The 23,126-nt window shown below is 35.3% G+C and overlaps 1 protein-coding gene across 1 annotated transcript in view; it reads left to right on the top strand.

Annotated features, from left to right (window-relative positions):
- The first annotated feature begins 2,567 nt into the window (after positions 1 to 2,567).
- LOC148945586 (sphingomyelin phosphodiesterase-like) overlaps positions 2,568 to 23,126 on the top strand; it is a 40,883-nt gene continuing 20,324 nt past the window's right edge. Inside the window, exons 1-2 of the mRNA XM_089099093.1 lie at positions 2,568 to 2,671; positions 11,887 to 12,057. Of these exons, the coding sequence (XP_088955219.1) occupies positions 2,568 to 2,671; positions 11,887 to 12,057 (275 nt within the window). The remainder of the gene's footprint in view (positions 2,672 to 11,886; positions 12,058 to 23,126) is intronic.

Here is a 23,126-nt window from a genome sequence, read left to right as displayed (position 1 = left end):
TGTTTGTTTTTGTTGTTCTTTTTTTGCTGTGTTTGACACTAAAGTGCGAATTCGGCCCTTTTGGGCTTGTGATAGCCATTTTTCAGCAATAAATCTTATCTTAAATCTTATCTTATTATTATTAAGAAGAGAACTTGATCTAAAATTGTATATTAGGGGGAGCCAAAAAGTTGAGTGGAGGGGGGTCTTCTTTGTCTCAAGCCTACAAAAAAAAGTAATAAAAAAAGTGTCGGGGGAGGGTGGGGGGGGGGGGGGTAGGCCAAAAAGTTGGGGGGGGAGCCCTTATGTGTCTCAAGCGTACAAAAAATTCATTAAGAAAAAATGGGGGGGAGGGAGGTCAAAACGTTTTGGGGAGGAAGAGCCTTTCTGTGTTTCATGCGCGCAAAAAAAAGTATTTTATTTATTTATTTATTTATTAATACCGACAGCGGTAAGCTATACAAAAAGCTTGTCGCACTAAGGAATAACATAATAAGGCAACGATAGTAATGTAGAAAAAAATCGGGGGGGGGGGCAAAAGTTGTTGGGAGTGGGGCCTTCTATGTCTCAAGCGCGCAGAAAAAGTGTTATAAAAAATGAGGGGGCAAAAAAGTTGGGGGTAGGGGACCATACAACACTGTTTAAATGGTAGTTGTGTATTATACCGAACACAGTTGAGAATCACCCAAATAAAAAAAATAATATGTATCTCTTAATAGGACTTAGGATTCCCTCAGATGGTTTACCATTTTCGTTTCTGTCAAAGCCTATAATCATGCTACAATGAAGAACCATGTCTAACATTAAAACATCCATAACAGCCTGAAAAATTATTAAACATAAAAAAACATGCCTAACACATTGCCTAGAATTTCGTAACAACCAAGTTCGTTTACCCATACCAGAAAACTAACCATCAATGTATGAAAACAGTCATGACTTTAACAGAAACATGAAATTTAATACAAAATCATTTTACTGTGAACAGCACGAATTTTCATGGTATCCTGATTATAATTACAACAGAAAAAAACAAAAAAAATATGACTTTATAGACATGGGGTTTTTTTATGATGCATGTTAATGACTGCCCCCATTGTGTGGTATGGGTACTGCCCGCTTGTATGGTATGGGTACTACCCGCTTGTATGGTATGGGTACTGCCCGCTTGTATATATTAATAAATGCAAAAAGGATATGACCCCGCTTCCTTATATTAACACTATAAAGGAGTACTCTCCGCTTGTATGGTTGGGGGGGGGGGACTGTGCGCTACCTATCGTTATAGCTACACTACTCATAATTGAGCTATTCTATCTTATTGTTTTTAGGCTTGGCCGAAGGGAAATTCATATTCAGCCTTCTGCCATAATGAAAAGCCAAAAAAATCATTTAGATTCCAGGTCATCCCTAATGAATGTCTATTAGTACGATTAGATTAGAAATTTTCTTTCATTCACAAATTTAAATATGAAAGAAAAGCAAAGAATCAGGCTCTGGCATGCGCAACGAAACCCGCCGATAAAAAGGGATTAGCTAAACTAGCCTCTTGGCCTCCAACAGTGATCGTTCTTGGGATACTGTTGAGAAGCCATATTGGGAATTAGCATTAACACAGTGCATTTAAATTTAATCTTAAGCCAATATCCGACTTCAGTCATCATCTGACTTGCGTGCGGAGAGGTGCTGTTTTTGAATTCTATTTCATTTATGCACAGTGGTGTTGTTTGACTTTTGTATATCTCATCTATAATCTTGGTTTATAAATATGAACACGATGAATATTTTGGATATTGAACTTCCGTACAGCTGGTAGAGAGTTTTTGTGGTTTTTACCCCAGGTGAAAACGGGTTTGTTCGGGTTCGAGGTAGCCCTCCTCCCTATCAGCCTAGTGAACAGCACCTAGTCCTTCCAAGTTAATTATGCCTAAATAATACGGTCCTGAGTGCCGAAATCCAGCATATAGTGGAACGGCTCAATGCACCAAATGCAGTTAATGGTGGCATCCTAAGTGCACAAGGACAACGCTTGGAGCAAGAGAGAAACTACTGGTATGGTTGTGCTTAAATTGTGACTTCTCCACCTCACCTTCAACTTACCAATGGTATGAAAACTCCGGCCAAAGTTACGCCACGAGCGAGCCCTAGTCCTAAATCCTTTGTCAAAAACCCACCCATAGTCACACCAAGGACTTCTAATCCCCAAACTAAGACAAGAACAGGGCCCAGCAGTAAGGATAAAACCCCATGTGCAAATTGTTCTGAATACGTTAGTGAAATCTCAGCTTTAACTAACACATATTCCGCCCTTGAGAATCAACTCTCAGCTAGTCATAATGAACTCTTACTACTTCGAAATGCCCACAAATCACTCCAATCTGATTTACTTAACCTCCAGAATTTAGCTGACGAAAAAACAGCAACTATTGACACCCTAATGACTCAGTTATATCATTTGTGAATCCTTTTTCCCGTGCCACCCGCGAAATTACGCTCGTCTCCCTTTAGCTCTGAAATGAATAATTGTATATCCGAGCGATCAAACTTGTAACTAATTAATTAACGTAAAAAGTGCATGCACTGTGAGAATGCTCTTCGATGACGAGGCTCAGGAGAGTGTTAAATTAGCTGACGTAATTGTAACTGACGAAAATAAGTTTCGTGACCTTCAACCGACTAAAGATGATGAACTGCTAATTGTTTTCGAAAAAATAGTTCAATAAAAAGGTACGCGCAAGTCTTTAACTAACAAAGAACGTAATATATACGCAGGTTTTTCGAGAGTGGTTTTTGTAGGAAAAAGAATCGTTGTCAGTTTAAAATTTTTGTAGGCATTTTTTCTCAGGATGTTGCCAAAATAGTAACTGTTCTTTCGTTCATCTTAATATATGTGCAGATTTATCTTGTGTCGACAGTGCTTGTAATTTGGACCATGCTTCTAGGTCATCGATCACACTTAAGAATTTAAATTTGTCAAAAAACAGAAAAGCTACCCCGGCCGTAGGCCAGGTTGTGTCCTCATCGCCCCATCGGTCCAGTGTCACCGTTAAGTATCTAAATAATATCTGTACCGTTTTTCTAGTGGTCGTTGCTTTGGTTGTACTAAAGTGCACGTTAAGGTTCCTCCTTCTTTTTATCTACCCCCAGGAACAAAATTGCACCAATCTTTAAAAGATATAAATTATAACAGTCGCTTCTCCCCCTTTGACCGTCCTTTTTTGGTACACCGCACCCAAGCAATAAACTCCTACTAAATTCCGTCAAACACAGCTCAACAATTAAAAACCCCCTTTTGGTTCTCTACTCCCCCTCCTCTTTTAACCAGCTCCCGTCCCAAACTCATGAACAAGAAAAATCCTCGTTCCAATATTATACCCTGCCTCTTAGAAACATCAGTACCCATCATTCCGTCTCCCACCTTCCCATCCCCCTTTCCTCCCAGTTTGCCTCCTTCTTACCATATCTCGGCGAAACCCCACCTTTAATCCATTCGTTTTTTCTCTCGTGCCCACCCTGTCAACGTGACTCAGGTCTGAGACCTTTTGCACTTAATATTGGTCTTTTAATAAATCCTAATTGCTCTTACTTCCCGCCAACTGGGAACAAGTCACACCTTCATCATCAGGCCTCATCTGAATCCTTGCCCGTTCCCCCTCCTCCAAATCCCCAAGGTAAATCCTTCACTTACCCTTCTTCTCGACAGCATCATAATATAAATTTAAAACCCCACCCAGGAAATGCTCAAACTCATTAAATCTCCCTGTCAAGGTTGCCCAATCGGAATGCTTCACTGATCACACTTGATTATTCAGATGGTATTCAGATGAATAGTTTCCCCTCTTTAATAGAAGAAAATATTACAAAACAGCAAAATCTTACCTGCGGCTCTCTCAGTTTACCCCCAATTTTAAAAGTGAACATCTACCCCTTTTACTTCAAAACCGGATTAGTAGTCTCTTGGTTCAGGGTGGTGAGTTTGAGCCTTATGGCAAACCTCCCAACAATAATCCGAATGATAATATTTCACTTTTACGGGATGTTCTTCCCCCTCCCGGCATTGATTTTAATACCTGCCTAACCTGCCTCAGAACAAAGCTTTTTTTGAAGAAATCTGTTGTTAAAGAGTTTGATAAGAAATGTTATCATTTCCTTTTTTTCCTTCTTACGAACTCTGAAAGTTTAAATTTTGAAAAGTTAGTTCAGTTAGAACAAACAGCAAAATTGAACCATATTTATGTAATTGCAGTTACTGAAGTCCAGGCAAAAAACCCAGATCTCCTTAAAATGGCCGGTTTTCAGGAGTTTATAAGGTCACGCCCGGTTGATCACCCATTTGGGAAAAAGGAGGAGGAGTAATGATTTTCGCAAAAGATTTCCTATCTTCTACCCTTATCCATGTACCAGGTCTAGGTGATTGTAATGAAATAACTTACAGATAAAGCTTACATTAATGAAAAAATAAAAGGACTAATCCATTTGAAATTAAAACTTTTTCGCCTTGGAAAGAAAGAGGAAGCTTTAACCCTCCGTAAACAAAATAAGAAGGAAACGCGTCGTGTAGCTTTGCGTTATGGTAAGAATAAATTAAATGACTTAAAACAGAACAAACCTCAAAAACGGTTTAAGAAAGTGAAAGAAATAGGGGGTCGGTCGTGCAAGAACCTTGATTTTCTTCTGGATGAACCGCCTGAACAGACAGCAATTCATAGCTAATAGGTTAAAGGCAGAGATTCTTGAACTTACTGACGTACAATAATTTGGAAACCTAAAGGAGACATCTACTTCACACTATCTTGTTAGTCTTCTTGACACCATTCTCAAAAACCTTAAAAACCCTGATACTTGGTTGAATACTTTATTAATTGATCTCCAGAAAGCGTTCGACCTAATTGACCACAATATCCTCTTAAATAAACTGCTGACGGAGTTTCAATTAAGTCTCTTTCTAGTTAAAATTGTTGCCTCCTTTTTAACAAATCGTTTTCAAGTGCTTAAATATAAAAATGTTTATTCCGATCCCCTTCCTATCTTTTGCGGGGTTCCCCAGGGATCTCTGATGGGTCCCATTTTATTTCTTATAATGATTAATAGGATCTTTAGTGACCACACAGAGCGATGGAAGTATGTGGACGACCTCTGTGCACTTGAGAATTGTCGACGAAATATTAAAAGCTCAATTATGACATTACTTGACGTTGTCACCCAGGAGGCTTCTTTGTCGAAGATGAAAGTTAATGCTAATAAATCGTCAGTTATGACAGTTAGTTATTTTAAATTACCCCTTTCTTTCACAAACACCATTCCTCCCAATATCTCTGGCACATGCATTAAACTACTTGGGGTGACAATAACCGCTGACTTGAAGTGGGATGCCCATGTTCAAAACATCTTAAAACAAGTTTCCCCTTCGGTTTCCCTTCCAAAACTTTTGTTAAAATTTTCTTGTCCCTCTAAGGATCTCCTCCAACTTTATTATTCTTTTATTCGGCCAATGCTGGAGTTTGCTTGTCCAGTGTGGCAATTGGGTCTTTCTTCAGAGCATATTTATAAGAGTGAAAATGTCTAAAAACGAGCACTTAGAATAATAAATGGTGAAGGGAAGGTTCCATATCATTATCTTTTAGGTAAGTTCAAGCTCACCACGTTGGCCGAGAGAAAGAACGTCCTATACCTTTGTTTCGGTACCAAGACCCTGTCTGTTCCTCGATTACGCTCCATCATCCCCGAGCCCTACTTTCCTGCCCGCAACAGACCATCTCGTATAAAATCCCAAAGTCCTAAAAGCCCAAGTCCCAAAACTGACCCCAATCCACACTAAACATGAAAAATATCGGAAGAGTTTTGTTCCGAGTTTTGTTGAGTTGTACAATAGCCAGGAGAATTAGTCTTTAATTTTATTTTTAACGATTTTTTTTCTTTTTGACTTTTTAATTAAGTTTTTGACTAATCATTTTTTGATATGTATTTTCATTAATTTTATTGTTCTCTATTTTGTTTTTATTTTTGACTTTTTAATTAAGTGTTGACCTTTTTCATATATTGTTTTTTACAGTCAATTATGTGTCATGTTGTTTTGATGATATATGTGTGTATGCTCTTTATTATATATATATATATATATATATATATATATATATATATATATATATATATATATATATATATATATATATTTTTTTATATATATATATATTATATATATATATATATATATATATATATATATATATATATATATATATATATATATATATATATATATATATATATATATATATATATATATATATATTTATTTATATATATATATATATATATATATATATATATATATATATATATATATATATATATATATATATATATATATATATATATATATATATATATATATATATATATATATATATATATATATATATATATATATATATATATATATATATATATATATATATATATATATATATATATATGTAGTGTCATCTAGTAGTGTCAAGGGTTAATTTAAAGCTGAAATATCGGAAGGGTAACTACCTCCCCGGAAGTTATGATGTTAGTAGACTCCAGGATGAAAATTTGAGAGAAACGTTCCAGGAACAGTTGAGTACTAAAATTGAGAGTTTAAAATTTGATAACGTAAAAGATGGTTGGAATAATTTTAGAAAAATAATTTGTGAAGTTGCTGAAGGTGTCTTAGTGAAGAAAGCTAGGACTGCAGCTAGGAATTTTTGTGAAATAGCTTTATCAAACAGTTCGTGGTAACGAACTGTAAGTAAGGAGCGACCCGGCTCAATGGTAACCGAAACTCTAGAAAACGGTATTTTAATACAAATAGATACATCACAAGAATCAAATTTTAATTCTGTTTCAAATACATAAGTTTCATCAAGTTTAATCTTACCTATCAAAAGTTACGCACCTTAGAAAATTTGGCTGATTTTCGAAAAAAGGGGGAAAGACCCTCTAAAAGTTATAGAACCTTAATGAAAATCACACCATCATATTTAGCGTATCAGAGAACCCTACTGTAGAGGTTTCAAGCTCCTATCTATAAGAATGTGGAATTTTGTATTTTTGCCAGAAGAAAGATCACGCATGCGTGTTTATTTGTTTTTTTGTTTTTCTTTTTCCCAGGGGTGATCGTATCGACCCAGTGGTCCTAGAATATCGTGGGAGGGCTCATTGGAATGGAAATTAAAAGTTCTAGTACCCTTTTTAAGTAACCAAAAAAAATGGAGGGCAACTAGGCCCCCTCCCACGCTCATTTTTTTTCCAAAGTCATCTGATCAAAATTTTGAGATAGCCGTTTTGTTCAACAGGGTCGAAAATATTATAACTATTTCTTTTGGGATGACTTAATCCCTCGAAGCCCCCAGTAGGAGGGCTGAAAGGTTGAAATATAGTATTGGTTATTGGGACCCGACTCAATGGTAACCGAAACTCTAGAAAACGGTATTTTGATACAAATAGATACATCAAAAGAATCAGATGTTAATGCTGATTTCAACTATATAAGTTTCATCAAGTGTAATTATACCCATCAAAAGTTACGCGCCTGAGAAAATTTGGCTGATTTTTGAAAAAAGGGGGGAAAACCCCCTAAAAGTTATATAACCTGAATGAAAATCACACCATCATATTCCGCGTGTCAGAAAACCCTACTGTAGAGGTTTCAAGCTCCTTTCTATAAAAATGTGGAATTTTGCATTTTTTGCCAGACGAAAGATCACGGATGCGTGTTAATTTTTTTTCCCCAGGGGGGATCGTATTGAACCAGTGGTCCTATAATATCATGGTAGGGCTCATTGGAATGGAAATTAAAAGTTCTAGTGCCCTTTTTAAGTGACCAAAAAAATGGAGGGCAACTAGGCCCCCTCCCACGCTCATTGTTTTCCCAAAGCCACCTGATCAAAATTTTGAGATGGCCATTTTGTTCAGCATGTTCGAAAATATTATAAGTATGTCTTTTAGGATGACTTAATCCCCCAAAGTTCCCGGGAGGAGGGCTGAAAGTTATGAACTTTACCCAATGTTAACATATAGTACTGGTTATTGGGAAGTATACAGTACAGACGTTTTCAGGGGAGATTTTTCCTGGTAGTGGGGGGGGTCGGGCAGGGAGGTACGAAGGGGGGGCCTCCGGGCCAGCCCCACCCCCCCAGAAATCTCACGATTTTTTTCATTTCCCAAAAATTTTCTGATTTTTCTCAAAGAATAATGGGTTTGAAGGATTTGTCCCCCCTGAAACAAATTGGGCCCCCCGAAACAAATTCCTGTGTACGTGCCTGGGGTCGGGGGTTACGTAGGAGGATCTTTCCATGAAGGAAGTCTTCATGGGGGAAGGGACATTGCTATGAAGGGGATGCCGGACATCCCAGCAATATTTTAAAAAAAGATCAGAAATTAAATATAAAAAAAACAAGTTTTTCAACTGCAACAGCAGCAACATCAAAACTTAAAACGAACAGAAAATATTACATATATGATTGGGTTCACCCCCCAGTCAATACCTCACTCATTAAGCCAGAGATTTTTTAGTACTTTCATAAGAGCTATTTATTCTAATGAACGGCCTTTGTGATTAAGCGGTTATTTTTAAAGAATTTGAACAAAATTTGAACTTCCGCTTAAAGAGCAAGGTATTGACTAGGGGGCGAACCCCCTAATTTATGTATTAAAAATTTATTAATATAGAAGTTCGTTACGTAAGTTAATTCGTAAGTTACGTATATTTATTACTAATAAAAACGTTCGTAAATAAAATGAAACAAGTTTCGAGAAAGCCATTTAACCAAATAAAAGTAAATTAATGTGACAATTTTGTTTTAATTATTTATGTACTGTGAGCCAAGATCAAAACCAGCATTTATTCAAAAACGTTCAAAAATTAAATTAAAAAAACAAGTTTTTTTAACTGAAAGTAAGGAGCGACATTAAAACTTAAAACGAACAGAAATTATTCCGTCTATGAAAGGGGCTGTCCTCTCCTCAACGCCTCGCTCTTTATGCTAAAGTTTGACTTTTTGACAACTATACTTTTTAAAACAATAAAGAATTCAGCGCAAAGAGCAAGGCGTTGAGGAGAGGACAACCCCTTTCATAGAGGAAATAATTTCTGTTCATTCTAAGTTTTAGTGTCACTTCTTACTTTCAGTTAAAAAAACTTTTTGAAAAGGGGAATTACGTAACGATTTTATGAAAACCTTAATTAAGCCACTTTATAAGAAAGGTGATAAAAGTGAGTGTGGTAATTATCGAGGCATTAGTCTGGTCTCTGTAGGTAGTTAATTACTTAGTAATATGATACTTTTTAGACTGAGAGATGTCATAGACAAAGTTTTAAGAGAAGAGCAGTGCGTTTTTAGAAAAGGTAGAGGATGTGTCGACCAAATTTTCACTCTTAGGCTAATAATTGAGAAGTGCCTGAGTTTTCAAACACCTTTGGTCCACAGTTTTATAGATTATGAGCAAGCGTTCGATTCTGTTGATAAAAGAGCTTTAGTAAAGCTTTTATCCTTGTATGGTATACCCGATAAATACATTAAAGGGATTTGTGCCATGTATGAGAATAACATTGCTGCGGTTAAGGTAGAAAATGGGGTTAGTAGCTGGTTTTATATTAAATCAGGAGTTAAGCAGGGTTGTGTTCTATCCCCCTTTGTATGGATTATTTTGATCAACTTTGTTTTAAGGAGCACAGGAAAGGAAATGGGAGACCACGGAATCAAATGGGGAGGAAAAAGTCTCCTGGACTTGGATTACGCTGATGATTTAAGCATCCTAGATGAAAATGTGAGCAAAATGAATGAAGTTTTAGATGTTTTGCGAGTTCAGGGTGCTAGAATTGGTTTGAAAATTAATATTAGGAAGACTAAGCCACTAAAGCTAGGAATAAGTGAAGATGAAAAGGTGACGTCGGTAATGAAAAGATTGATGTGGGCAGCTTCACTTACCTTGGTAGTATTATTAGTAAAGATAGTGGGAGCATTGAAGATGTGAAATATAGAATAGCCAATTCTCAAGGTGTTTTTTCATAGTTAAAAAAGTCTGGAAGAATAGGAAGATAAGTCTGCAAACTAAGATTAGAATATTAGAAGCTACAGTGATGACTGTGGTCAAATATGGCTCTGAAGCATGGACGCTCGAAAAGCGGATGAAGATTTGCTAGATGTTTTCCAGAGAAATTGCTTAAGGATTGTTCTGGGTACCCGGCTGACTGACCGTATTTCAAACAATAGGCTATACGAAAAATGTGGTTCAATACCGCTCTCTAGGGCTATAATGAAAGAAAGGTTGAGGTGGCTAGGGCACGTTGTTCGGATGAAGGATGATAGTTTGCCGAAGATTGTTCTTTTTGGCCAGCCATCTAGGGCTAAACAGAAAGCAGTTCCGCGGTTCAAGTTCAAGTTTGGTTCAAGTTCGATCGTTTACTTAAAATGAGTTTCAAAATTAGTTTCAAAAATTCTTTTAGTTATTTGTTGTTCGGTATACTTTATATTATAAATAGATTTTTCGATAGCTTGTTCAGTATTTGTTTAATTGATCTAAGAATTTTCGCGAAGTTTTTTTTTTTTATCGTTGTTCTTATCTTATCAAGATTTATAAGACAAAGACAGATCTACTTTATATTTAATCAACATCGTTGATAGAATTTTATCTATTACAGCCCCTTTTTCTTTTCCTACTAAATTTCTATAGCCTATTTATAAATAGTTATAACTAAATTTCCAACTTTTAACGCTAAACAATAAAGCTATGTGTAAAAAAAACTTTGCTTAACACTTTTGGCTGTTTCAAATCACCCGTTTATTACATGCTAGAAATTGATGACAATAAAATGATCTAGACCTCAGTGTTTTATCTCTACTCGACACGACTTTTTAATGCTCTTTTCAACAATATATCTACAAAAAGAATGCAGTTTTGAATTGAACCTTTAAGAATCTCTCTTAAAGTAATATTTTTTACATGGAGATTACGCTGTACCCGTTTCATGCCTCCTGGCCTTACCATTCCAGATACAGTATAATTTTTCGTGCCCTATGGCAGTTTATGATGGCATTTTTAAGTCAAACTTTTAAAATTAAAGCAGATTTAAAAATTTGCTTTTAAATGGGACCTTAAAAAGCTGTATATGATATTTTATTAGTCTGCAGGTCCTGTTATTTTTTGAAAAACATCAAGAGGTCTAAGAGGTGGAATTTATAGTAGAGGGATTGTAATTTTCAGGTTTAATATTTTAAACCATGGAGGCTCAAAAAATAGTACCAAGAGTGCAATTTCTGGTTGTCTTAAGACAGTTTTGATGAAATTATAAAGTAGAATTTGTAGATAGCGGTTAGACATGATCATTAACTTTCAAATTAGTCCTTATAATGCTCTCTATGATGCTCCAGCGCCCGATAGTGTCGAAGAATTATGTATAGTGTGCGTAATTGCGCTTTACTTATTATGGAATGTCCGAATATACATTCGAATCAACAGAAAAATTGGAAATTCAAAATTGTGTAGGTACTTACTGTAGGGGCTTCATACATGTTGAATTTTATTATATAATTTTCATGAAGATCGCAGCCCTGCTATTTTTTAAAATCCTATAAATATTAATTAAATTAAAAAATACATATTCATTTAAAGTAAAGAGCGACATTTCAATTTAAACAAACATGAATTATTTTGTATTTACTATCCAGCCGGTTCCCCGCTCTTCACGCTAAAATTTCATTTTTTGTCCTAACTTCTTTAGAACGATGGTCAAACATAAGACCCGTTGAGTTCGAACTTAGCACAAAGAGCGGTTCTAAATAGGGGATAATCCTCCTCATATAGGGAACAATTTCTTTTCGTTTTCAGTTTAATGTCACTCTTTACTGTCGTCTGAAAAAACTTTTTATTTTATTTTAGGTGGCTTATTCATGAGGCCCGTGATCCAGCAAATGGGCCTCAATTTATTCAATCTGAATTAGAAAAAGCAGAAGCAGTTGGCGAGAAAGTTTACATTATCTCACATATTGTACCTGGAAGAGGTGACTGTTGGCAAATCTACTCAAGGGAACTGAACAAGGTCGTCAATCGGTAGGGCAGTTAGTTTCTTACTCCTTTTTTACTACTTGATCCAATCTTACTTTTCTTACTGTCCAATAGTACGGATGTCTACCTTTCCTGCACTGTTATTAAATAAAAAAAACAAGTTTTTTCATCTGAAAGTGAGGAGCAACATTAAAGCTTCGAATGAACAGAAATTAAAACATATATGAAAGGGGTTGCCTCCTCCTCAACACCTCACTCTTTACGCTAAGGCTTTCTAAGTACTTCTAAAAAAGCTTCTTGTTCTTCTAATGAAACGATCCTTGTGTTTCAGGAGTCGTTCTTAAAGAATTTGGACAAAATTCCAACTTTAGGGTAAAGAGCAAGGTGTTCAAGAGGAGGTGACCCCTTCAATATACGTAATAATTTCTATTCGTTTTAAGTTTTAACGTTGCTCCTTACTTTGTTGAAACAACTTTTTTATTTAGTTTCTGATCGTTTTTTAAATAATTCCAGGAAATCTGTCCCCACCTCCATTGAGAAATACCCTCCCGACGCAAATATCCTCTAGACAACTCAATCCTGGTGAAAATCTACCTAGGATAATTGCCCTTAACAACTCCACGCGTGAAATTGAGACGGAAAACAGAAAGTAAAAATACAGAAGAATTTTGTATAGGAATTATTATAAATTCCTCCAGTACATAGGTTCCCCTGACAGGCTCACCCCCCGAAAACTTCCTTTCAGTGGAAAAATCCCCCGTGGAAAAAAAGCAGCAGAAAATTCGTCTCCCGCCCTAAAATGTATCCATGCTGCCCAATAACAAATAGGGCAAATTTTACTATACATTATCAGTGGGCAAATTTTATAACTTTAAGACCTTTCCCCTGGGACTTGGGGGGGGTTCATGTTATATCCAAAGGCATAGTTATTGGAAATTTCAACTATGATGAACAAAATGGTTATCTCAAAATTTTGATCGTAAAATTTTGGGGAAAAATGGGTGTGGGATGTGGTCTAGTTGCCCTCTAATCTTAGAAGCTATTTTATCTGTTTGTTTATTTACTTTTTTTGTATATTTATTGTTACTTTATTGGAGTCTATTTAATATACTTAATTGATCTAGTCTATTCAATCTATTTAGTTTTGTGTTCTATAGTTTTTATTTTATTTATATATATATTTTTTTCACTTCTCCTTTTTGCTCTTCTCTTTGCAAGTGATTAATAAAAAAAAAACAAGTTTTTTTTACCTGAAAGTAAGGAACGACGTTGAAACTTAAAACGAACAGAAATTATCCCATATATGAAAGGGGCTGTCCCCTCCTCAACGCCTCATTCTTGACGCTAAACTTTTTTATTGCTTAAGAAAAATAGAGTTGTGAGAAAGTCAAACTTTAGCGTAAATAACGAGGCGTTGAGAAGGGACAGCCCCTTTCATATACGGGATAATTTCTGTTCGTTTTAATTTTTAACATTGTTCCTTCCTTTCAGTTAAAAAACTTGTTTTTTGTTTATTTAATTTTTGAACGTTTTAAAATTAATGCAGGTTTTGGTTTTGGCTCACCGTTCACGAATAATTAAAAAAAATGCCTATTAATTTTACTTTTATTTGGTTAAATGGCTTTCTCGAAACTTGTTTAATTTTATTTACGAACGTTTTTAATAGTAATAAATATACGTAACTTACGAATTGACTTGCGTATCAAACTTATATATTCATAGATTTTTAGTACGTATATTAGAGGGTTCACCCCTAGTCAATACCTTGCTTTATAGGCTAAAGTTCGAATTTTGTCCCAATTCTTTAAAAATGACCCCTTAACCACAAAGGCCGTTAATTAGAATAACTAGCTCTTATGAAAGTACTAAATAATCTTTGTCTTAAATAGCAAGGTATTGACTAGGGTGTGAACCCAATCATATGCATAATATTTTCTGTTTGTTTTAAGTTTTGATGTTGCTCCTTACTTTCAGTTGAAAAACTTGTTTTATATTATTTAATTTCTGATCTGTTTCTTTAACAATGATGGGAAATCCAGCACCCCCTTCATAGCAATGTCCCTTCCCCCATGAAAACTACCATGAAAAAATGAGCGTGGGAAGGGGCCTAGTTGCCCTCCATTATTTAGTCACTTAAAAAGGACACTAGAACTTTTAATTTCTGTTCCAATGAGCCCTCCCATGATATTCTAGGCCCACCGGGTCGATATGTTTTTTAATTTAATTTCTGATCTTTTTCTTTAATAATAATGGGAAATCCGGCACCCCCTTCATAGCAATGTCCCTTCCCCCATGAAAAATTCCTTCATGGAAAGATTCTCTTATATAGCAACCAACCCCCCCCCCCCCACCCACACCTACCAGAAAAAATCCCCCCAGAAAACGTCTGTATACATCCCAATAACCCATACTATATCTTAACAATGGGTAAAGTTCATAACTGTCAGCCCTTCCCCCGGCGACTTGGGGGGATAAAGTCATCCTAAAAGATATACTTATCATATTTTCGATCATGCTGAACAAAATGGCTATCTCAAAATTTTCATCGGTTGACTTTGGGGGAAAAATGAGCATGGGAGGAGGCCTAGTTGCCCTCCATTTTTTTGGTCACTTACAAAAGGCAATAGAACTTTTAATTTCCGTTCAAATGAGCCCTCCCAAGATTTCTTCTGGCAAAAAATGCAAAATTCCATATTTTTGAATATAGGTGCTTGGAACCTCTAGAGTAGGGTTCTCTTATACGCTGAATATGATGGTGCAATTTTCATTAATGTTTGATAGCTTTTAAGGGGTCTTTCCTCCTTTTTTCTAAAATCGGCCAAATTTTCTCAGGTGCGTAACTTTTGATATGTAAGACTAAACTTGATGAAACTTTTCTATTTGAAATCTGCATTAAAACCTGATTCTTTTGATGTATCTATTGGTATCAAAATTTTGTTTTTAGAGTTTCGGTTATCATTGAGTCGGGTCGCTCCTCACTTACAGTTGGTTTCTACGAACTGTTTGATGATTATTTGCTTTTATCTTTGCAAGTGACTCATTTGTCTTCCCACTTCTTTATAGGCCAATGAGCCTTTAGGGAATACTAAAATGAAATATTGTGTGCGTATTTCATGATGAATAAATATAGAAGAGAGGCTTTGAATAGATTGGGATAGAGAGGAGCGTACGTATCTTTTTTGACCTCAGGTGGCTTGATGCTGCAGTAAGGTATTGTTAGTAGTAGTAGTATCTTGCCTTACCTCCATTTACGTTTATTCTTCCAACGACTCTTTGTAGTACTCTTTTTATGATTTAGTTCTAATTATTAATATAATTAGAATTAAATCATATATCTATTATCATATATCTATATCTAAATAATCTAATTAATCATATATCTAATCTAATTAATCTAATTAGATTATCCAATTAATAGCTAATTAATCATATCTAATTAATCCTATATCTAAGAATATCTAATTAATCTAATAAGAATATCTAATTATCTAATAAGAATATCTAATTAATCATATATCTAATTAATATATCTGATTATAAATTCTTTTTTCTTAATTACATGATCTAATTACTAGTTATTAAGGGTTGAATTTTATTATTTACAGGTGAAAGCAGGGCCGTAATTTACTATGGCGCAGAGAGGGCAACTACCCCCTTCCATACCCCATTGTATCCCCCAGCTGAAATTTAGTTTCTTCAAAAAACTTGCCAAAACTAAGATAAGCCTGTATATTTCAAGCATCCAGAGAATCGGGTTAGTTTTCTATGGTGCTGTATGGTTCATTTCTCAATTTTCACTGTCAGTTTTTAGTTGATTCGGGAAAATCTGCTTCAACTTGCCCCCCCCCCCACGAATTTTTTACAAAATTACGCCGCGGGGAGGGAGCGAAGAATTTGGGGTCAGCACTATCGTGGTTGAAGTCCAGAAAAAGGGAATTTTCTGGGTTTAGACTCTCAAAATTGAATAACTAGAATGGGATCCTTTACTTTTTGTTCTTATTACTAAGCAGGCAATTGTACCTCCAATTTGGATGATAACTCTCCGCTATAACATCGTTTGATAACTTCCCAGCGTAAGCATTCCGGTATAGCTTTTCAGTAGAAGCGCGAACAACAGGCCAGGATGATTAGGTTGAATGTTATGCCCGAGCCATAATATAGCCACGCATGTGGAAAAAATCAAAATTATACACGACAACAGCACCAATAATATACATTTAATATAATATATACAATAATATACAATAAAATACATAATAATATACAACAGCACCAATAAGATTTAACTTTCAAGCTTTACCACTACGCAGTGCTTCCATTTCACTAATGCGGGAATAAAGTATTTAAGTTAAAAAAAGAGTAGAATTAAAGTAGGACACAATCCGGCAGTAAGTATGTTACAGGCCAGGATGAACAACAGGCCCGAGCCATAATATAGCCACGCATGTGGAAAAAATCAAAATTATACACGACAACAGCACCAATAATATACATTTAATATAATATATACAATAATATACAATAAAATACATAATAATATACAACAGCACCAATAAGATTTAACTTTCAAGCTTTACCACTACGCAGTGCTTCCATTTCACTAATGCGGGAATAAAGTATTTAAGTTCAAAAAAGAGTAGAATTAAAGTAGGACACAATCCGGCAGTAAGTATGTTATTGTGCTTAAAATTTGAACAGAAACGTTAACAAAATTGATTCTTACGCTGTATTACAAGTGTTTCTACTTAGAAATTTTTCAATCCCTTAAAAGCTGGTGGAAAATCCCTAAAAATCCCTAATTTCAATACCAAAACTCCTCCGAGTTTCCCCATTTTCTGACTTCTTTCCAAGTTACAAGTAAAGACCAATTAGGCTGACTTTTAATAGCGTTTTTTTTACGACGACTTATTTTGTAACTCAAGACCTTTTACGTGTACATAAATATCTTTTTTTGACGTTTAAAACAATGCTTTGTAAGTTAAGTTCAGTTTTTATTGATAGATTCCAGGTCCAGATCTCAAATTGTGGACCATATGAATATACTTTATTTATTTTAATTTGCCATTTTTTTCCTTCTCTATTGCTACTTTTGCAAAACCCTCGTTTTTAATTGAATTGGTACGAAGGATTAACATGAATGATATCCAACTGGTCACTTTTTCAAACATTATTTTTATTTTAACTTTTTTTATATTGAGTTGTTAATTTGAAGCAGAGTATAGTACCAAAAATTAATCATATAAAGCTTGATTTAAGGACAGCGCCTGCATTTTGATATTTTGAATTATTCGGTTTTAACTAGTGTAGACTGCTACCTGCCTCCCAGTTTTCCAGAAAATTCTGAATGTGGACGCACTTGAATTTGTGTTCAGGAAAATTTAATGAGAATTGCCAAATAATAAGATTTAAGAGAAAACACCAAATACTAAGATTAATACCCCAAATCAGCGTTGTCGTCACCATCCCCATCGTCTTTTCAAGTGCCTAAAAAACGAAGCATTCGGACGCAGTGGCATCGGATTTCACGGACTTCATTTTTTCTTTAAACTCTCGGTGCACATAGGAGGGCCTTTACGCTTCATTCCATACTTGAAAGAAATCATAGCAGCCAAATTTACATTTTTGAGCCCATTTCTCATTTCATTTTTTACTGTTTTCGGAATGCTGAAAAGTCTTTCCACAACGACATTTGAGCAGGGAAGTCTAAAAATAAACCGAATGATATGAAAAACGCTATTGAACTTTAGCACTTCACTCGACGTCTTGATGGATGCCACCTAATTCAAAAAATCAAAACTTCAGTCCTTCCCCGTTATTTATTTGTTTCAAATTTCGTGGATCTATCTGCGAGTCTGACAAAAACTAGAACATTTGTCAATCGCTTTTACCGAAATCCCGCAGTTGCACCCAAAATTCCTATTTCCGTAACAAAAATCCATAGGCTCTGCAAGGAAAAAAGTGGTAAATCCAATATTAAAGTAGAAATAAAGTATTAAAGTAGGTCTAAAAATTTTAGAGGAGAAACATTCAAAATAAAGTAGTCTACTCTAAAATATAGTAGAAATGGAAGCACTGCCACTACGGTTGACCAATCAAAAGTGAAGACTTAAGACTTTCTTTTTTAATTAGAAAAGATGGAAGAAAACAGTTTTCCTACAGGTTTGTCTAACAAGTTTCTTGCCAGTTCGGTGTTTTTGCCTCTGTAATATTTTTAAAGTCGTTGGGCATCTTTTAAACTATTGGGCCAATCAATGAATTGGAAACTTCAATGGTATTCAAATACCCACATTTTTTTGGCCAAAGTTGCCAAATTGCTCAAGTGATTTTTCCTCTTAGCTGATTTTTAGCGTTTTCCCAGCAGATATGCGAGAGCATTAGGAACTGCGCTGCCTTTTTTGTAATATAATATTAGATGGATTGACAAAATGCGAAATAGGGGCAATTCTTCACTTGTAAAAACAATGTAAAAACTGGCAAATCAAAGGAACAGGGCAAGGTCCGTTTTTCTCTATGAAATGATGCAAACATTTTTAAAACGATAATCTTTTCTATTAATTAATTAAAAGACTTTTTTCCAAAAATAAGTTTTTCAAAGTAAAGTAAAAGACTTTATTAAACAAAAAATGAGTAAAAATAAAATCAAATAATCTACCAAGTGTGAAACTACCACAAATCAGCATCGATAAATAAATAAAACGCAAAAACGAACAAATATTACACTAAATAACCGAGTCAAACTCAAAACGAGCAGAAATTAACATAAATTGGGCCTAATACTCCTATGCCTTCCCAAGGCCAGAACATAATTTACACATTACTGAAAAAAATATAAATGGTTTTACTTTCATAACTTAAATAAATCAAATAATAGTAACATTTTGATTACTAAATATCAGTATATGTATACAAAACTGACAATTCACATTCATTTGTATTTTTTTAAGTAAAATGCAAATTACGTCCTGGCCTTGGGAAGAAATAAGAGTTTTGAGCCCGACTTATGTTAATTTCTGCTCGTTTTGAGTTTGACTCGGTTATTTATTGTAATTTCTGTTCGTTTTTGCGTTTTATTTATTTATCGATGCTGATTTGTGGTAGTTTCACACTTGGTAGATTATATGATCTTATTTTTGCTCATTTTTTTGTCTAATGGAGTTCTTTACTTTTCTTTGAAAAACTTACTTTGTGGAAAAAGTTTTTTTTAATTAGTTTCTTTTCGTTTTATATCACTACTACTACTACTAACAACTCACCGCAGCACCAAGCCGCTTGAGGCCAACACAGCTACACACGCTCCTCCTTCACCCCAATCTATTCAAAGCCTCCCTTTTTACACCCGCCCACGAAGTTCCCATTTCCTTTAAATCTATATTTATGACGTCCTCTCACCCCAGACGGGGACGACCTACTTTCCGTTTAGCCCTAGATAGTTGGCCGAAAAGAGCAATCTTCGGCAATCTGTCATCCTTATTCCGCACAACGTGCCCTAGCCACCTCAACCTTTCTTTCATTATAGCCCTAGAGAGCTGTATTGAACCACATTTTTCGTATAGCCTATTGTTTGAAATACGGTCAGTCAGCCGGGTACCCAGAACAATCCTTAAGCAATTTATCTGGAAAACATCTAGCAAATTTTCATCCGCTTTTCGGAGCGTCCATGCTTCAGAGCCATATTTGACCACTGTCATCACTGTAGCTTCTAATATTCTAATCTTGGTTTGCAGACTTATCTTCCTGTTCTTCCAAACTTTTTTTAACTGTGAAAAAACACCCTGTGACATAGTGTTTTCAGGGAAAAGAAAATAATACTTTAAATCTTTTCGTTTTTTAAGACTTTATAGTTTGGCCTGTTATTTGTACGCTGGAAAAAATTTTTCAGCAATTTTTAACAAAATACACCCTTTTAAAAATCTGGATAGAAATAGTAGTGTTTATATTAGTTTCATACCTCCTCTAGTTGACCTTGAATGGAATTAAATAAAAAAAAGACAAGTTTTTTAAACTGGAAGTAAGGAGCGACATTAAAACTTAAAACGAACAGATATTATTCCGTATATGAAAGGGGCTGTCCCCTCCTCAACGCCATGCTCTTTAAGCTAAAGTTTTTTATTGTTTTAAAAAATAAAGTTGTGAGACAGAGTCAAATTTTAGCGTAAAGAGCGAGGCGTTGGGGAGGGGACAGCCCCGTTCATATACGGAATAATTTCTGTTCGTTTTAAGTTTTAATGTCGCTCCTTACTTTCAGTTTAAAAAACTTGTTTTTTTATATTCGTATATTTTTCTTCTGGCAAAAAATACAAAGTTGCAGATTTTTGCAGATATGAGCTTGAAATCTATGTAAAAGGGTTTTCTAGTACGCTGAATCTGACGGTGTGATTTTCATTAAAATTCTTTCACTTGTGGGGGACGTTTCCCCCCTCTTTAAAAAATCAGGTAAATTTTCTCAGGCTCGTAGCCTTTGATGAGTAATACTAAACTTAATAAAATTTATCTATTTAGAATCAGCATTATAAGCCCATTTATTTGATACATTTATTGACATCAAAATTCCGTTTTTAAAAGTTTCGATTACTATTTAGCCGTATCGCTTGTTTTTTTTTATAGATTTTTTTTATTACTATATGTTATTATGTATATGAGGGGGTTCTCCCCTTAGTCAATACCACGCTCTTTACGTTAAAGGCTAAAACATTTTTTAATTCACAAACCCCTGAGTCACAAAGGCCGTTTAATTAGAATAGATAGCTCTTTCGAAAGCGCTAAAAAAAACTGTGGTATAAAGAGCGAGGTATTGACTTGGGGGAGAACCCCCTCATATACGTAATAATTTCTGTTCGTTTTAAGTTATAATGTTGCTTCTTACTTTCAGTTGAAAAAACCTGTTTTTTTTTTATTTAATTTCTGATCGTTTTTTAAATAATGCTTGGAAATCCGGCGCCCCTTCATAGAAATATCTCTTACCCCAAAGAAAAATCCTCCACAGAAAGATTCTCCCGAGTAGCCCCCTCCTCCAGCCCCCCACCAGAAAAAAGTTCTTCCTGAAAATGTCTGTATACTTCCCAATAACCATTACAATATGTAAGCAATGGGCAAAGTTCATAACTTGCAGCCCTTCCCCTGGGAACTTTGGGGGATTAAGTCATCCTAAAAGACGTAGTTGTAAAATCTCTAACAACTTTGGACAAAATGTCTGTTAAAAATTTTGGTCGGGTGCTCTTGGGAAAAAAATGAGCGTATCAAGTGACCAACTCGCCCACCATTTTTTGGTCACTTAAAAAGGGCACTAAAAATTTTACTTTCCATTACAAATAGCCCTCCTACGATATTCTAGGACCACTGGGTCAATACTATTACCCCTGGGGAAAAGGAAAAAAAAAATAAATAAACACCCATCCGTGATCTTTCTCTCTGCAAAAAATGGAAAATTCGACATTTTTATAGATAGGAGCTTGAAACCTCTACAGTAGGGTTCTCTGATACTTTGAATATGATGCTGTAATTTTCATTAAGGTTCTATAACTTTTAGAGGGTCTTTCCCCCTTTTTTCGAAAATCAACCAAATTTTCTCAGGCGCCTAACTTTTGATGGGTAAGATTAAACTTTATGAAACTTATATATTTGAAATCAAAATTAAAATTTGATTCTTTTGATGTATTTATTGGTATCAAAATTCCGTTTTTTAGAGTTTCGGTTACCATTGAGCCAGGTCGCTCCTTTCTTACAGTTCGTTGGCACTAACTGTTTGAAACTTAATACCATTCACAAACAAATCTGTTTACTTTCTTTGATAGCTTGAATACACTTACGCTATTTTGATTTGGTCAAGTTTAAAGAGCAGAAGCAGCCCCGAAACTTAGAATATAATACCCTCAGTCGTTTAGGGATACTGCTGAGGTGCCTAATTGGGAATTAGCATTAACACAGTGCATTTTGATTTAATCTTAAGACAACATTTAGTTTTTAAACATAATGGGCAAACGGGAGGGTGGGCGTGGGATTAATTGCCCTCTAATCACTTTCGACAATTGAAAATCACTTTCGACAATTAACCAATGCCACGCTTGACCAATGTCATATCTGAGTGTCTGAAAGATAACCAAATCCTAGCTGCAGCCTTCTTGGACTTCCAAAATGCATATGATAATATCCAACATCCACTCTTACAGCAAAAATTATCAAAAATGGGTTTTCCACTACATGTAGTGAATTTCTTTAAAAGTTACCTATCTGAATGCTCTTTTGTTCTCCAAGTAAATTCCTACATCTCTTCTAAAAAGTATGTCTCCAAGGGTCTTCCCCAAGTGGCGGTCCTCAGCTGTCTCCTGTTTTCGCTATATTTATGGGATCTGAACCTACCCCATACAAATATTCAGTTTGCAAATGATATAGTCCTGTGGTCTATCTCAAATAAATTTGAACTAGCCCATTCTAATTTACAAAAGTTACTTTATGCCTTTGAACGTTTCTCTAAAAATTCCAGCCTACCCACCGCCCCATCAAAATCTGCTTTAGTACAGTTTCATAATAAGAGAAACCCCCAATCTGCCATACTAACCCTAAATGGTGTTGTCAACCAAGAGCAACAACACATCAAATATCTAGGCCTCACTCTAGACCAAAAACTAACCTTTAGGCACCACTTTGAAAATGTGAGAATAAAATGCCTCAGAAAAATGCGCATCTTACAAAGGCTACTCAATATGCCTTAGGGCTGCCATGAAAAAACCCTAATAAATTTCTATAAGATTTATATTAGATCTCAGATTGATTATGGACTAATTGTCTATGGCTCATGCTCAAAAACCATATTATGTAGTCTGGAGACTCTCCAGAATACTATGATCCGTGCTATACTTGGCCTCAGGAGCCACACTAAAGCCAACTTCCTCCTCAGTGAAAGTGGTCTCACCTCTATTGCTACTCGCAGAGAAAACCTACTTGCCCGCTACCTTACAAAAATTGAAGGTAACAGTTCCCATAGATTACATGATTGGCTAAGAAACCCTAATGCTTTTAGGGGCCTTGCAGGGAAATTTGCAAACACCCAAATGACCTTCCCCATACCTCCATCTTCTTTATTTCAAATATAACCCGGGTACCACCCTGGACTATCT

The sequence above is a fragment of the Artemia sp. Qi Xiang Cuo genome, chromosome 13 (genome assembly GCF_049724085.1).
Source record: "Artemia sp. Qi Xiang Cuo chromosome 13, ASM4972408v1, whole genome shotgun sequence".
Classification (NCBI taxonomy): domain Eukaryota; kingdom Metazoa; phylum Arthropoda; class Branchiopoda; order Anostraca; family Artemiidae; genus Artemia; species Artemia sp. Qi Xiang Cuo.
This window is presented reverse-complemented; position numbering and strand designations above follow the sequence as displayed.